At 38.3% G+C, this 16529-nt stretch overlaps 1 protein-coding gene across 1 annotated transcript in view; it reads left to right on the top strand.

The window, feature by feature from the left end:
- The window catches only part of LOC117408863 (thrombospondin type-1 domain-containing protein 4-like), a 74381-nt gene that overhangs the window by 19021 nt on the left and 38831 nt on the right, over positions 1-16529 (top strand). The window contains exons 2-4 of the mRNA XM_034014236.3: positions 9828-10032; positions 12227-12402; positions 13349-13454. Coding sequence (XP_033870127.3) covers positions 9828-10032; positions 12227-12402; positions 13349-13454 — 487 coding nt within the window. The remainder of the gene's footprint in view (positions 1-9827; positions 10033-12226; positions 12403-13348; positions 13455-16529) is intronic.

Below are 16529 nucleotides of genomic sequence, written 5' to 3'. Positions count from 1 at the left end.
AAAGGGTGCTAAACTTTATGGTGCGCAGCAATTGAAATGAGTGTGCGCGTTCATGATAGTCGTATTTACTATTGCAACGTGCCGCAGTCATGACCAGCTCCATTCCAGTTATCTGTACACCTCAGCTCCCTCTTTATAGCTGTTCTGTACCCCCAACCCTCCCAACTGAGTAATGTTGGTCTTTTCTTGGAAAATAGCCACTACTAATAAAGTTACCCAAAACAAACCATGAACATAGGGGACTGCATGGGGTGGAACTTGGGAGAATACATGTATATTTCATACATATTTTAATCGTTGTGCTATAAGGTGATAAATAATTGATAAGGTGTAAATTGTGACCCAGATTCAGAGCCTGAAATTTAGAAGTTTTCATTTATCAATTGTCAGCCCCACTGCTGCATTCATTTTAGGACTGAATCAGCCATTTATGAATAAGTATTGAATTACCATAACCAGCTTTACTAGAATAAGCCTAATACTCAGAAAATAACTGTAATGCAAAACAGTAGCAATCTCAAGTTTCTAGTAATCATCCCGCTTAAAACACCCAGAGCCATATTGCAGGGCCCTATTTTCTAAAGCAATAGTATTGTTAAATTAGCATTAAACAACTTGGTTGCAAAAATGAACAGTTCAAGTGTTCAGAGTAATTTCTTGCTAGTTTTACACAAAGTTTGAATAACTAAGCAGCAACTTAGCCAACTTTTTCATTTGTGGATTTGTTGAAGTTTTTGACAAGAATGTGAAAATAACCAGATCATAAGCATTCACGGTCGCAGATGGTTTGATTGCCTTCAGCTGAGATTTACCCCTAGGGTATATGCTGATTCCTCCTTTTGGTTGCTGTCCAAAAACCTTTCTACAAGAGCTTCCCGTGAAAGTGATAAAGGCCATACGTCTTATTAGAAGCTGTAATGTGAGCTGGCTTGGAAATGTTGCCAGTTCTGCTTCTTAAGACCATTTTATCGTTCTATTTTTAACTCAGTTTCCCATCACATGTGTTAATGTTCACACACAAGTGCCAAATTATTTTATACCAAATTTTTTCTCCAATTCAGAATATACAATCATGTTCCCTCATTGCGGAATTTTCACAGCAGCTCAGAAGAACTTGAGGTCAGTGGGCATCCTCCAATCCCATGACCAAGCCAATCACCTCTTACACCCGCAAACTCAATGTCGACAAGCTATCAGCCTCTGGAGGACAAAGGTCAGCCCTGCAGATTTCTGCTTGAGCTAACCAGGTGCTTGGCCAGTTGTGTCCGCTGTAGCACGATGAGGCAAAACCGTTCCTGACGGTTTTGCCTCACTAACTTAAGGGAGCATCAGAGCCAATGCGACTCAAGATTGCAGTAAGATTAATTTGCCAAGAAATGTATAAATCTAGTTTCAACAGAGCAAATGTTTATGCTTGAATCTATTTTTTGCCTAGACAATTGAAAATGCTAGATTTCAAGTCAGTCAAAATAAATTTGAACATAAAAAATGGTACTTAGCACAGTTCCTCGCCTGGTTCCCCACTGTGCACCCCCTGCAACCCCAGATGTCGCAACGCAGATGGCAGACATCACTTGATCTCCCCCTGCCTGTTGCTGTGCTCCCCCTGGTGGTTCAGAGGTCGCTTCGCTGGTGCCAAGCCTCTGACCTCTGCCTGCTGCACGACCCACCAGGTCACTGGTCGGCGAGTCAGTCGCCCCTGTCACTACGGTGGGGTCCCTTGTCGCCGGTTCATGGTCCCTTCCTGTGGGCACAGGAGGAAGGACCGACCCACCCTCAAGCCAGCCCGTGGGACTTGAGGGTGGGTGGTCCTTTAAGGGTGGAGGGAAGTAGCCTTGGAATGGCCGGGTGTGTTTCACACAAGGGGGAGGATGTGTAACAGAGCAGGGAGGGGGTTAAAAATTCTCCCTGCCAAATTTCCCACAAAGAGGACAGGTTTACAGGATTTGAAGTGGGCTTCTACCAGGTTGTTGGCTTCCCCAATGTGATGGGTGCTATTGATTGTACTCACATAGCACTGTCACCCCGATCCATGGAGCCTGCTCTGCAATCAATACTTCTCAAGCAAGCAGAACCAAAAAGAAAAATATGCCATTGCACAACATGACTTATTATATATGCCTCTGCCTGTCCCCTGCTGAGTGCTGTGTCTGTTGATCACTCATTACTGGTCAAGCCACCTCCACCTTTCACAATAAGCTAATGACCAGACATTATCGTGCTCATTAAATGATCACTCACACAAAATTTAGTGTGCGCTATGGCACGAAAAATAGCCAAATAGTGAACACATGAATTAACGCGTTCTTTGTTAGCAAATGGGGCAGTAAATTTAGATTTAGTGCGCACGTTGGGCTCACTACTTTACATGCATGCTAACTCTAAATTTAGTGCCCTTTAGTAAATGAGGCCCTTAGTGCATTAAACATGTTCTGTTATTGTCATAGTTCTTAATATATACTACAATCCTTTGCAACCTCAAAGGAATAACTCCAAATTAAACCGCAACTATGAAAACACCATTAACTGAAATAGCTAAAGTATTAAACTAGAGCAGCAATTGCAATCAACTACAATAATAACTAGAGTTGCGAGCAACTTTACGGCTTCCAAGCAGTTATCGTGAAATTTAAACGCATTGGTTATTATAGATGAAACGTTATCATCACAACTGTAACGTATACCCAAGATTCACATCAATTGGCCAAAGGGTTCATGAGGAGATGTCGTTTAAGCATTTTACGCAAAATCCAACATAGCTGCCACACCATGTGACCGATCCATTTTTCGGAGGTAGAATCAATCGTGGACATGAGCGCACAATGTACAACAGTTTTCACAGCTGTACTATTTACCGTTCATGAGAAGAAGACTTTTGAACACTGTCCAAAATTTTCACTAAATCCAAGATGACTGCCACACCATGTGACCAAAGGCCGCCATATTGACCATGACACAACATCCCATAGTCCTCTACATCTGTGTCAAATTTTGTGCGTTTTGGTGCAGCCGATAAGAAGTTATACGCAGTTTTATAGCCAGTTGCGTATGTTGCGTATGATGATGTCATGCAGCGTGGACGCCATGATTTTCACAGTAGCAACTTCCCTTGAACAAAAGTAACAGATGACCATACTGAGATGTTTTATTCCAATTTTTGTTTCAATCAGATAAGCGGTTTCAGAGAAGATGATGTTTGAATTTTGATGATTTTATATTTTTATGGTAATTTTATGTCATTAATCAATGTGGTTGCCAAACCACAGAACCAATCAGCTTCATATTAACAACAGTTTATCATGGACTATCCCTCAAAATTTTCAGAACTCTGCAGTAACCAGTTTCCGATATATAGGCGTTTTAACAAATTCCGCAAAATCCAATATGGCTGCTGAACCATGTGACTTGCGTAAATTTGCTGAATATCATGGACTATCATCCATAGGCATCTACCAGTGTACCGAATTTCGTGAGTTTTTGAGCATGTTTTGGCAGAAAAAAAATTATAATAATAATCCTGACAAAAACAATAGGCTTACCCAGCCTACGGCTTGGAATCCTAACTACAACTTTTACTCCAACATGGAGATACAAAGCATTTTTTGTTTTGTTTTGTGATTGCCCTTTGATTATCTTAAGAGTAATGTAAAAGGAAGGGCACACCTGTAGGGCTGGTCTTTGTCCTCTAGAGGTCAGTAGCTTGCTGACATCCCACTCTCGAGTTCCTAGGTGTAAAAGAGGAAGCTGGCTGTCGTGGGATCGGAGGACGCCCACTGAACCTTCAGATCTCCTGAGCTGTGTGGGGAAATGCTGTGGTGAGGGGGAAAAATGATTGGACATTCAAAATCGGGGGGTAAAATAATTGGGCACACTAAATAAAAATAAATAAATCAATCAATTTAACAGATTGCAGTGTCACACCCTATTTATCATACTAACTAATTAGAAGCAAAAATAAATTAAAAATAAAATAAATTGTGGGTGGCAACAGGTCTGAAGTTGTGCACAGTATTTATTCTATTGACAACAGCTAAAGGAGCTTACTTACTGGTGGTGGCAGGGATAAAAATGTGAGCGAGAAAGAGAAAGCAGTGTAAGAAGAAGTAGGAGGAGGAGATAAAGGAAAACAAAACTAAAACAAAAAACAAAAAACTTAAACTGTATAAACAGGTACCAGAATTTGAACTCAATTCAGACACAAGGTTACAAGATTCAACAAGATTTGTTGTTACAGCTTAACCTTCCAACTTTGTTAAAGCCAGAAACCTACAGAAAAATGTAAATTGTAATTATGTTTAGTTACAATTTAAGTAACTATGTTTAATTACAACAGTGATCTTGTAACACTGTTTCAAACAGTTGAAATTTGCTTCTAACACTGTTTGATCAATAAAGGTATTTAAAGGTCGTTTGGGTAGGTTCTTTTGTTTGTTTGTTTGTTTTTTTTTTAGTCGTTGCCAATTAGTTTTTTTATTATTATTTTTTCCCCAATTTGAAAATGCCCAATTATTTTTAGGCTCAGCTCACCGCTACCACCCCTGCGCTGACTCGGGAGGGGCGAAGGTGAACACACGTTGTCCTCCAAAGCGTGTGTCGTCAGCCGTCCACTTCTTTACACTCTGCAGACTCACCGTGCAGCCGCCTCAGAGCTACAGCGTCGGAGGACAACGCAGCTCTGGGCAGCTTACAGGCAAGCCCGCAGGCGCCCAGCCAGACTACAGGGGTCGCTGGTGCGCAGTGATCCGAGGACACCCTGGCCAACCTAACCCTCCCTCCCCCCGGGCGGTGCTTGGCCAATTGAGCACCACCCTCTGGAAGCTCCCGTCCATGGTTGGCTGTGGAATAGCCTGGACCTGAACTCGCGACATCCAGACTATAGAGTGCATCCTGCCCTCCATGTGGAGCACCTTTACTGGATGCGCCACTCGGGAGCCCCCTATAGTAGTAGTATTTGTAATGTCCACGCACCAAAACATATTAGAAAGCATTAAGGATACACAGAAAATGTAGTTCCATGGGCGCCTAACTTTGTTTATAAGTAGGGGGCAGACGTAAAGAAGAGCTGCAGAGTGTAGCGAGGCAAACTTTTTTTTTTTTTTTTTGCTAAGAAGCTCTGGGAAACCTACATTATATTGTTCAATCTTTTCAAGTTACTGTTTTTGTAATGGTAAACCCACAACATTACGTACTCTTTGTAGTTATAACAGAATGGTTTTGTTGTGCTTTTTTTCTGTTATCTCCAATAATTTGTAATTGTTATATTTTTATTATTTAACCAGAATTTGATATCAATTCTAAACAAGAATAGTTAAATCCTTTAGAATAAATTAATAATGATATGTACGCGCACAATTAAGTTTGAAAGTTAACATTCTGCTTTTACATTATGTGGACAAAATGATTTTACCGATTTACATTTTGTGTTTTTCTAAATTAATTTTGTAAACACAATAGAATTTGCAGTTTACATTTTGTCCACAAAAAGCAAATTATGTACATTTTGTGGACGAAATGCACAATTATAACGATTAGTGAAATTAGTATTACTGTAGCAATTTAAACCTTCTGTGTACATCCCAAAAAACTTTACTGAAGAGGCACATCTGTTATTTTTTATAATACATGGATACCCTTGTGATGCTAATATTAAAGAAGACGAGGTTCAGCAGTACAACTGGATTTTTTTAAACGTAGTGCTTCAGTGCTGTACAGACGTTCTATGTCGTTATCCGTTAGTGCTTCAGCTTTATTTGGATGATTGCCTTTACCTTGTTTTAATTTCCCGTTCCTCTTCAGTTTCTCTGAGATACGAATGTACCAGCTTTACATCATTTTTTTTTTTTTTTTACGTATTCTCATTTTGTTGATCATTAATGAACATTTCCGTACTGTGGGTGTTGTGATTGAAAATGAGACATTTTTTGTTTGAAAGTGATGGTCTCGAGGAGTCGAATGGGTCAAAGTTCAAGTATATTTTCCTCTAGAGGAATTATCACTTTTTTATGTCACTACTGTGGTATTATGCCTTTTTTTTCAGAATGGCTCAGGATGCAAATATAGCCTTCACCCATGTAACTGTGTGTGTGTGTATATATATATATATATATATATATATATATATATATATATATATATATATATATATATATATATATATATGTGGCCCCACTCTAAATTTTAGGGGGACATTTTCTTCGGTGAGGGGGTCAATATGTCAATATATATATGAAAATTCAGAACCAACCACCATGTCTTATTTTTGTTTATTTTTAATTATGACAGCAGAGTTTACTGACCTTTTGTTTCTGAAGAACAATAAATAAAACTGTAAAGATGTAGATACAACCAAGGTGTCTCTACCATACTCACTGTCACTTCTGGGGAAAATATTGGGAAATGTGTCACAGTGACGCTGGTGTATCACTGAGTAGAGGGTATTCATTGTACCAAATCACATTAGAACAGGGGTTTTTAATCTTTTTAAGCTGTGTACCCCTTTCCAAAAAAAGTAGTCCACCGCGTACCCCCATCTGAGATACAGTTATGATAAAATGAAAACAGAAAAAAAAGGTCTGTACAATAACATGATACAACAAAACACACAAGAGCCTTGGAGTGTGTATGGATACAATTATAAAAGTTACAGTATTATAACAGAAAGAAATATATTATATTTACTTTTGGATAAAAAATGTCCCTCAAACAGGTTTCTAGTTATTGCAAACATCAACATTATTTTATTGTAATTACTAATTAATTAAAATCAGTGAAGCCTCCGTGCTAGCCTCAATCACTCAGTAATGACATAGGACTATTCCGTGATAGCAAATGGCAATCATGTATTTTTATTGATAATAAAATTACAGAAAAGAAGGCAAAGAAAAGTTCACTGTCCACGCATCTCTACAGCTGACCTCATTACGAAAACATATTATTGGCATTTTTTAATTGTTGGTGACTAAAACGTACAGTACAGCTAATTAAAAAACAATAAACGCTTACCTAGTATCAGTGTGATGGATGTCCCTGCTTGTTACTACACAAATCACTGATGATGGCAGGGAAATTGGAGAGAGCTTCAGTCACAAGACATTTTTGGCGTTTTTAATCTCTGAAGGTATTTCGTCTTGATCGACCTTTGCTAGTAATGTACTAGTATTGAGCCAACAATCCATATTTGTTCACTGGATTGAAAACTAAAAACTCTCACACCAAATTAGACCGCATGGCAATACTTCGGTTTCTGATTGTCCATACATTATGTATTTTGAAATGAACCAATAGTACTTAAGTTACAATAAAATTTAATCGGGTAATTGAATATATATATATATATATATATATATATATATATATATATATATATATATATATATATATATATATATATATCGATTTGCAGGCATGAACCGCCCAACTGTTTATATGACATTTAAAAAACAGGGTTTATTTATAACGTACATATTTAATATGTAAATTAGCCATGTGTGCACTGAACGCTCTGTTACAGCACATCAGTCTGGTGTTAGCGATTACGTTGATTACATGCTAAAAGTTTGCAATAGATTGTGAAGTGGTACTAAGTAAAATTCGTTGTCTGCCATTTCAGAATTTTTCTCGCGTTCCCGTTTGAAAACCGCTGCATTAGAAGAAACCACATTACCGACAGATTCAGTTTAATAGTCGTATTTAAATGCCATTGTCCTGACTGGTAAATTCTTACCTTCCAGCTGCCCCTTTATTTTGACAATTGCCATATCAAAAATGGCATTTTTTTTTTTTTTTTTACATTTTTCATTTTTAGCCCCAAATAAATATTTTGAACAGTTTTCAAAGCATTCTTTGCTTTATTTTTATAACACACGTTGATGTTGTTGATATGATAAACGCATATATCTGCTTCAGGTACTGTATTGAATTTTTTTCAAGGTTAAACGATGGCCCGTGTTACACAGAACACTAACAATTAAATGTCAAATATACAATATGTATTTCGTTGGTTTTGTGGATTTGCTATATTTTAATACTGCACATAATGATATGGTTTTGAAAATGCTACTTACCAAAACCGTGACTGTACGTGAACTGTATTACATAATAATTTCCTTTATTCCGATTCCAGTGGTGTTATCTCAATGCAAGATGTATTGTGTAAAGTGCTGTATAAAATCACATACACACACACACACACACACACACACACACACACACACACACACACACACATATATATATATATATATATATATATATATATATATATATATATATATATATATATATATATATATATTGTAGCGTGCACGGGGGGAGGCAGCAATAGGGCTGGTAGGTGACGTAATCACACACAAAGTTAACGTAACATTATTCTGCAGGTTTAGTTTGACTTTATGAAGCAAAATGTGTTAATTCTATAGGGTGCTGCAAAACTTTTGGCCATAACTGTATAAAGAGAAAACTGCAATTGTGATGAAACTTGTTATTTATCTCTCTTATTTCATTATTATTCTAAAATGTAAAAGCAATCTTGCCTATAGCCTACCCACGCCAACAAAAAAGGGCTAGTATAAATCTACATATGCTTCTAAATACACAAGCGAGATGCTTCAATTAATTACAAAATACAGTATATGTTTTCTTCCCTTCTGTTGTTTCTATGCTCCTCACGCAGGTGTTTGTGTGGTTCAGTAAAAGTTGGTCTGATTTGTAGAAATTGTAACTTCAGATCCCTCCCAAAAGGTAAAAAAATTTAAAGAATTATTTGATTTGATGCTGTATAAGTGAAACCACAAACTGGAGAGCCATATAATTGCTGGGCACTTCCAACCACACGTTTTAATTAAAGAATCACACTATTTCCAACAACAATCAAATGCATTCTATTTATATCTGGGGAGCCCACATTTATATGGGAGGGGGATCGAGGAGCCTGTCAACCACTGTTTGAGATAGGGGAACACTCCCTCTGTCACAAAAGCAAGGGAGTTTACAGAATACACAAAAAAAGAAATTAATCTATTCATGTGTGCATGTATTCACCTTTCCCAATACATGTCAGAGGGCAGAGTACACACCTATGCAGTTATTGACAGGTATGGAACTACTTACTGGTTGTTCCCACTCAGTAACAAATTGAACACTCGGTGGTATCAGCATAAGAAAGCCATTATAAATTAGGGGCCATTTATTGACTTAAAATGCATGTGTGTTTGGTGTACATTCTGTACTCTTGGAACTGTCTTTTAAAAAAAAAAAAAAATACTTTAAAGGAATGGAAGAGTTGGCTAATGCATCAGTCTTCTAGTCAACAAGTACATTTTTCCTATTAGTGTAAGTGCCAAGGAGAGCTTGTTCTCTTTGTTTTTTATTGGACACAGAGCCTATTTTCTAACAACCATTGCATTGCAATAAAGTTTATATGTAACCTTTTTACCGTGATTCCAGTAGGTGCTGCTGCTAGTCGCAACTCCATGTAACATGATGCTGAAAAAAAATTCCGCCTGGCTGGTTTCCTGTCTATTGGTATTTACAAATTGCATTAGTCATATGTATGAGAATGATGAAGAGACAGCGAGTTTACTGGGGTAATGTAGACTGACTTTCTTATGGTAAACGTCCCTGACCACAGTAACACTAACTCGTCTGGCAAAGGATAACAGCAATTTATATTAAAAGCCACTTCCACATCTGTGTCAACTCCCTGACAGGCATTAATTACAGGCAACTACATCCAAGATTACCCGTCATTGTGGTGTGTTCATGAACTGCCTTGATAAAATCCTGATTCTGACAGAACGCACATAAACTGATTGTTTTCTTTTGTCTAGGATGTTGTATGTGATGACTTACAGGGATCCAAAACCATCATGGACAGATGTGGAGTTTGTGGCGGTGACAACTCAGCCTGTGAAACAATCACAGGAACTTTCAAACGTTCAATCCTGTCAGTTGGGTATCACAAAATTCTTGAAATTCCCAAAGGAGCAACAAAAATAAACATAACAGAGATGGTTAAAAGTAAAAATTACCTTGGTATGTATTTTGCATTGTTTTAATCTAATCTAATAACACTAAGACTAGTGTTAAGATGTACAATTATCATCTGTACAAACTTTACTGTAGCTAACAGATTTTTTTTATTGCCTGAGGTTCTTAATTAAAACAAAGAGAAACCTTATATGCACACTTGCAATTATATTCTTCATTAATAAAAGTGAAGAATACACAAAAGAACATACAAGTTAAAATACAAAAGCAAAACAGATGCATAGTTATGAAAATGATAATAGTGAGTATGAATGCTGGAATCCTAGCTCATAACTAGTGCTATACTTGTCTTTTTTCACTTTTACTTCAAAGGATCCTAGGACATGATATATATATATATATATATATATATATATATATATATATATATATATATATATATATATATATATATACAGTACTGTGCAAAAGTTTTAGGCAGGTGTGAAAAAATGCTGTAAAGTAAGAATACTTTCAAAAATAGACATGTTAATAGTTTATATTTATCAATTAACAAAATGCAAAGTGAGTGAACAGAAGAAAAATCTACATCAAATCAATATTTGGTGTGACCACCCTTTGCCTTCAAAACAGCATCAATTCTTCTAGGTACACTTGCACACAGTTTTTGAAGGAACTCGGCAGGTAGGTTGGCCCAAACATCTTGGAGAACTAACCACAGTTCTTCTGTGGATTTAGGCAGCCTCAGTTGCTTCTCTCTCTTCATGTAATCCCAGACAGACTCGATGATGTTGAGATCAGGGTTTTGTGGGGGCCATACCATCACTTCCAGGACTCCTTGTTCTTCTTTACACCGAAGATAGTTCTTAATGACTTTTGCTGTATGTTTGGGGTCGTTGTCATGCTGCAGAATAAATTTGGGGCCAATTAGATGCCTCCCTGATGGTATTGCATGATGGATAAGTATCTGCCTGTACTTCTCAGCATTAAGGAGACCATTAATTCTGACCAAATCCCCAACTCCATTTGCAGAAATGCAGCCCCAAACTTGCAAGGAACCTCCACCATGCTTCACTGTTGCCTGCAGACACTCATTCGTGTACCGCTCTCCAGCCCTTCGGCGAACAAACTGCTTTCTGCTACAGCCAAATATTTCAAATTTTGACTCATCAGTCCAGAGCACCTGCTGCCATTTTTCTGCACCCCAGTTCCTGTGTTTTCATTCATAGTTGAGTCGCTTGGCCTTGTTTCCGCGTCGGAAGTATGGCTTTTTGGCCGCAAGTCTTCCATGAAGGCTACTTCTGACCAGACTTCTCCGGAAAGTAGATGGGTGTACCAGGGTCCCACTGTTTTCTGCCAATTATGAGCTGATGGCGCTGCTGGACATCTTCCGATTGCGAAGGGAAGTAAGCATGATGTGTCTTTCATCTGCTGCAGTAAGTTTCCTTAGCCGACCACTGCGTCTACAGTCCTCAACGTTGCCCGTTTCTTTGTGCTTCTTCAAAAGAGCTTGGACAGCACATCTGGAAACCCCTGTCTGCCTTGAAATTTCTGCCTGGGAGAGACCTTGCTGATGCAGTATAACTACCTTGGGTCTTGTTGCTGTGCTCAGTCTTGCCATGGTGTATGACTTTTGACAGTAAACTGTCTTCAGCAACCTCACCTTGTTAGCTGAGTTTGGCTGTTCCTCACCCAGTTTTATTCCTCCTACACAGCTGTTTCTGTTTCAGTTAATGATTGTGTTTCAACCTACATATTGAATTGATGATCATTAGCCCCTGTTTGGTATAATTGTTTAATCATACACCTGACTATATGCCTACAAAATCCCTGACTTTGTGCAATTGTACCTAGAAGAACTGATGCTGTTTTGAAGGCAAAGGGTGGTCACACCAAATATGGATTTCATTTAGATTTTTCTTCTGTTCACTCACTTTGCATTTAGTTATAATCTATTAGCATGTCTATTTTTGAAAGCATTCTTACTTTACAGCATTTTTTCACACCTGCCTAAAACTTTTGTACAGTACTGTATATATATATATATATATAGATAGATAGATAGATAGATATAATATATATATATATATAGATAGATAGATAGATAGATATAATATATATATATATATAGATAGATAGATAGATAGATATAATATATATATATATATATATATATATATATATATATATATATATATATATATATATATATATATATATAATTTGTTGTCCCATACAGCATTGAGAAATCACCATGGCGAACCACTCATCAATGGAAACTGGGCCATCGATAGACCAGGCATTTTCACTGCAGCAGGAACAACAGTGACCTACAGGAGGCCCAATGAAATCAGCACTAAAGCAGGGGAGTCCATTATTGCCGAGGGACCAACTAATGAAGTATTAGATGTTTATGTAAGAGGCCTTAGGCATTATCTACATCTGAACTGTATTTATTTCTGTAATTATACAAACTCAAGTGTGAAAGACAGTATTAGGCCATCTTTTGTACTTATTAGTTGGTTGCTGTACAATGTAGCCACCTGTAAAAATATGGGAAAATATTTAGTATTAAAGAGAATTCACAATACACAAAAAGTGTAGTTTTCAAAATCACTCATGCTTCTTAGGAGCCAATCCAAAAAATATAACAGCCTTCTTTGTTCTATGGCCATATTCTGCCAAATTTCCAGAGGTGTTGTTTATATGTGTTTTAAAATAAAAACAAATTGAATTTTCTACTATGTCTGGAATTTGAATAAATATGCCATGGATCAGGGAAATAACACAGATAATAGTGTCGCTGTATGTTGTAATTGAATCCACCCCTATTGATTTGCCTGTACTCTTTTCAATTATTGCGCTTCTTTGCTCTAAATGCTGTAAACATGCATGTTCTGTGCAGACTCTACATTCCTGACTTGACTAACTAGATTGCTACAACAATGAGCTGCTGTTTTACATGGCGGTATAGAACAGGTTCTGGTTCTTTAGTTTTTAGTATCTTTATATGGCTCATTCCTGTGAAGCTGGTTATGTTAATTGTATTATGTATCTCTATATATTTGGAGGAGGATCAAATACATTTTACATGCCATCCACACACACACACACACACACACACACACAGCTTATCTGTGTGGACAGTCATTTCTACAGTAGGTCACTGTCTATGGCCAGCAGTGAGGTAGAAAGGAAACATTCACACATACTATTTTGCTAATAAATATATTGGGTCAGCATGCAACGCAACAACAGGATTACTTTATATATTGTGCATTATTTGTTTTTATATTTTCAAATTGTGCAAAGGAATTTTTAAAATGGCAATGTATATAATGGATTTTCTTTTCACCTTTAGGTCATATACCAGCAGCCTCATCCGAGTGTGCATTATGAGTATATTTTACCCAGGGATAATGTGTTCAGCATACAACCTATTCCAAATTCAGATATTCAACCACTAGGTAACTATTTCTAATATAACAGTTTTTTTGTTTGTTTGTTTTTTTAATTCAAACCTACATGATATTTTATCAATGAACTGTACTTGTCTCTTTCAGTATCACTAAACAGGACAGTATAAAGCTGGTTTAACATCTAGGAAAAGTGTTCCTGCTGTCAAATAAATATGATTTGTCATCAAATGGATAACCCAGCATAAGGCCACACACACTGCTGAAATTGTTAACAAGAGAAAAATAAAGGCTTGGTAAACTGTGAGCTGCACGGGTGGAATTCAGTTACAACTATGAATCACACAGCACACGCCACGCTGGACTGATACCATGCTGATGCCTAACTGTTAACACCATAGAATAGGAAAACAGCTGTCAGCAACTTCATTTCATTGATGCTGATGATGCATGCATTCATAGGGCATGTTTTCCCCAAGAGAAAACATGCCCTAATCTGTATTTTCTATAATGTTTTAGCATGGAATATCAGCCCAATCACTTCCTTCTTCTAACAAATACTGAGTTACCTGTTTCACAGGCCCATGTCTATCTGTCCATGGACTGTGCAGTATTATATACAGGGGCGTAGCGTACATTGAGGCAGCCGTCTCGGTAAAAATCAGCAGCTGTATGGGTGGAAATAGACTGAATGGCCTTGCCCTGCTATATGTCCACAGAGACAAGTAGGTATCCCAGGAGTGTGTTTAATCGTGGCATCATACAGTCTCAGCAGTTCTATCTGTCCTAGCACTAGTATTAGCAATCTTACCAGTCCCAGCAGTGTCAGCACCAGTCTTACTAGTCCCAGCAGTGTCAGCACCAGTCTTACCAGTCCCAGCAGCAGCAGCACCAGTCTTACCAGTTCCAGAAGTAGCAGCACCAGTCTCAGAAGTGTCAGCACCAGTCTTACAAGTGCAGCAATGTCAGCACCAGTCTTACCAGTCCCAGCAGCAGCAGCAACACTCTTACCAGTTCCAGAAGTAGCAGCACCAGTCTCAGCAGTGTCAGCACCAGTCTTACAAGTCCAGCAGTGTCAGCACCAGTATCACCAGTCCCAGTAGTGTCAGCACCAGTCTTACCAGTTCCAGCACTGGCCTGAAAACTAGTGATGTGCAGTTTGATTCTTTTTACTGACTCGATTACTTTGTTTGTTTGATTACTAACGCAAAATAAATACATCTTGCTGAATTACTTGGTTATTAAAATTTGTTTGAATGGAAAAATCTGGCAGGAAGGGCCATTTAAGTTACAATTCACAGGGTGCCCGCTGGGCTGTAAGGATAGAGCAGAGGAAGCAGAAACAAGCTGTTAGTAAGACAGTATTGACCAGAGGATGCTCGGCCAAGGATAGTGACAAGCCTGAAGCTCAAAATTAGGTGTGGGTTTAGAGAGGCCTGGGCTTGAAATTAGGATAGAAAAGAGATCCCGACCGATGAGCTCTCTTATTGCCAAGGACAGAGGTCACGTTCCTGGGGATCTGAAAACATATAAAAGGGCTCTGCTTGGCAGAAGCACCTCTCTGGGCGATAGGAATAGTCCAACAGCTTAGGACTGAAAGGAGAGACAGTAAAGGGTTCCCTGACTGGTCTGGTGCTGCCATTGCGAGAGGTGAGGCACAGGCCTCCGAAGCCGGGAGCAGGAAGGCATCCCGCAGGGAACCTGCAACGGAGAAAGATGAGTCTGGTACTGAAAGCATAAAGTGGGCCACGTCCCCAGTGAAGGAAGGACAGTGCCTCACGTGGTGAGGCAGAATAGGAGCATGAGCTGCGAAAGGATAGTGTGGCCGGGGGTCCCCTCTAACTCACTCGGTGAGAACCCCCCTAGTGCATGGACGACGTAGTGTGGCTGACCTGAGGTCAGGGGAGTGGATCCGCACTTACCCCCCCTAAAGGATTGACCCCCAGCTCCCCGCAGAGACCCTCACCGTGAGACAAACAATAGAGTCGCGCCAATACATAACATAAAAGAAACAGCTGGAAAAGATGGGAAAGGAAGGTGTCACGAAATCCGCGGGTTCAGATTTCTTTACGTACTCTTTGTATTTGCTCAGCACACACTCTTATCTCAGGGAGGACGTTAGGAGGACAGAGATGGTATTACTCCTAGTGGGGTATTGTTCATGCACTGGACCCGCAATATATCCAGATGACTAATATAGCACTCAAGAAATTGACAGACTCATGTATTTAAAGTTTTTTACGAATCGGAGTATGATTAGTACTCGTTCGGTTTATTAACGGTTAAATATTGGATAGAGTAGCTACAGGCTACGTCGTATCCCCAGCTGACAGACACACTGGGCAGTCCAATGTCTTAACAGATATCCACGTTAACACTTTAATACATGTATATATATATGTATTCAAGGCCGACAAGCAGGCCAAGAGCACATCACCTAAAGTACCCAATGGTCTATTTCAGCACATTCAACAAAACACTCTTATTTCTAAAACATAGTGTGAGTCCCTTATAGCAATACATGCAATACATGTGAGATAAAATAATAATTGATTAATGCTTACCCTTTAGTATAAATCGTAAAGGAATATGACTGTCTTCACCAGGCAAATGAAACTGAGTTCAGTCAGCTCAATTGTGTTGGTTGGCAGAAGATGGACCACCTTACCCTGTCTGGGATGAGTGTGGTACTCCATTGTAATTAGTTAGGAGTTTTATAGGTTTTTCGTCTCATTGGAATACATGGGATCCAGTCATTAATCTGTTGAGACAGCTCCTTTCCCTTTTACAAATAATAGTTTTTAAAAGATCCAGACTAACTTTTCAGAATTAATAGGTGTCATGTACTAAATAAATTCAAAACTTCATATTTGTCCAACTCTATGATCTCATTCCTTGTTTTCCTCCGAGCCCCTCCTTTATCTGAAAAGTTAAGTGAACCAAAGTTCCCAGGATCTTGGTTTATAATATAATATAAAAACACTACTGTTATATGTGCATGCAAAACACTATTATTATATGTGTTATATATGAGAGATGTTTTTAATATGTGACATCATCTTCTAATTGATTATATTTTTTCTAAATTAAAGATATGTGTTTCTTTTAACCTCATGTTGTTTCATC

The sequence above is a fragment of the Acipenser ruthenus genome, chromosome 2, assembly GCF_902713425.1.
Source record: "Acipenser ruthenus chromosome 2, fAciRut3.2 maternal haplotype, whole genome shotgun sequence".
In the NCBI taxonomy this organism is placed as follows: Eukaryota; Metazoa; Chordata; class Actinopteri; order Acipenseriformes; family Acipenseridae; genus Acipenser; species Acipenser ruthenus.
This window is presented reverse-complemented; position numbering and strand designations above follow the sequence as displayed.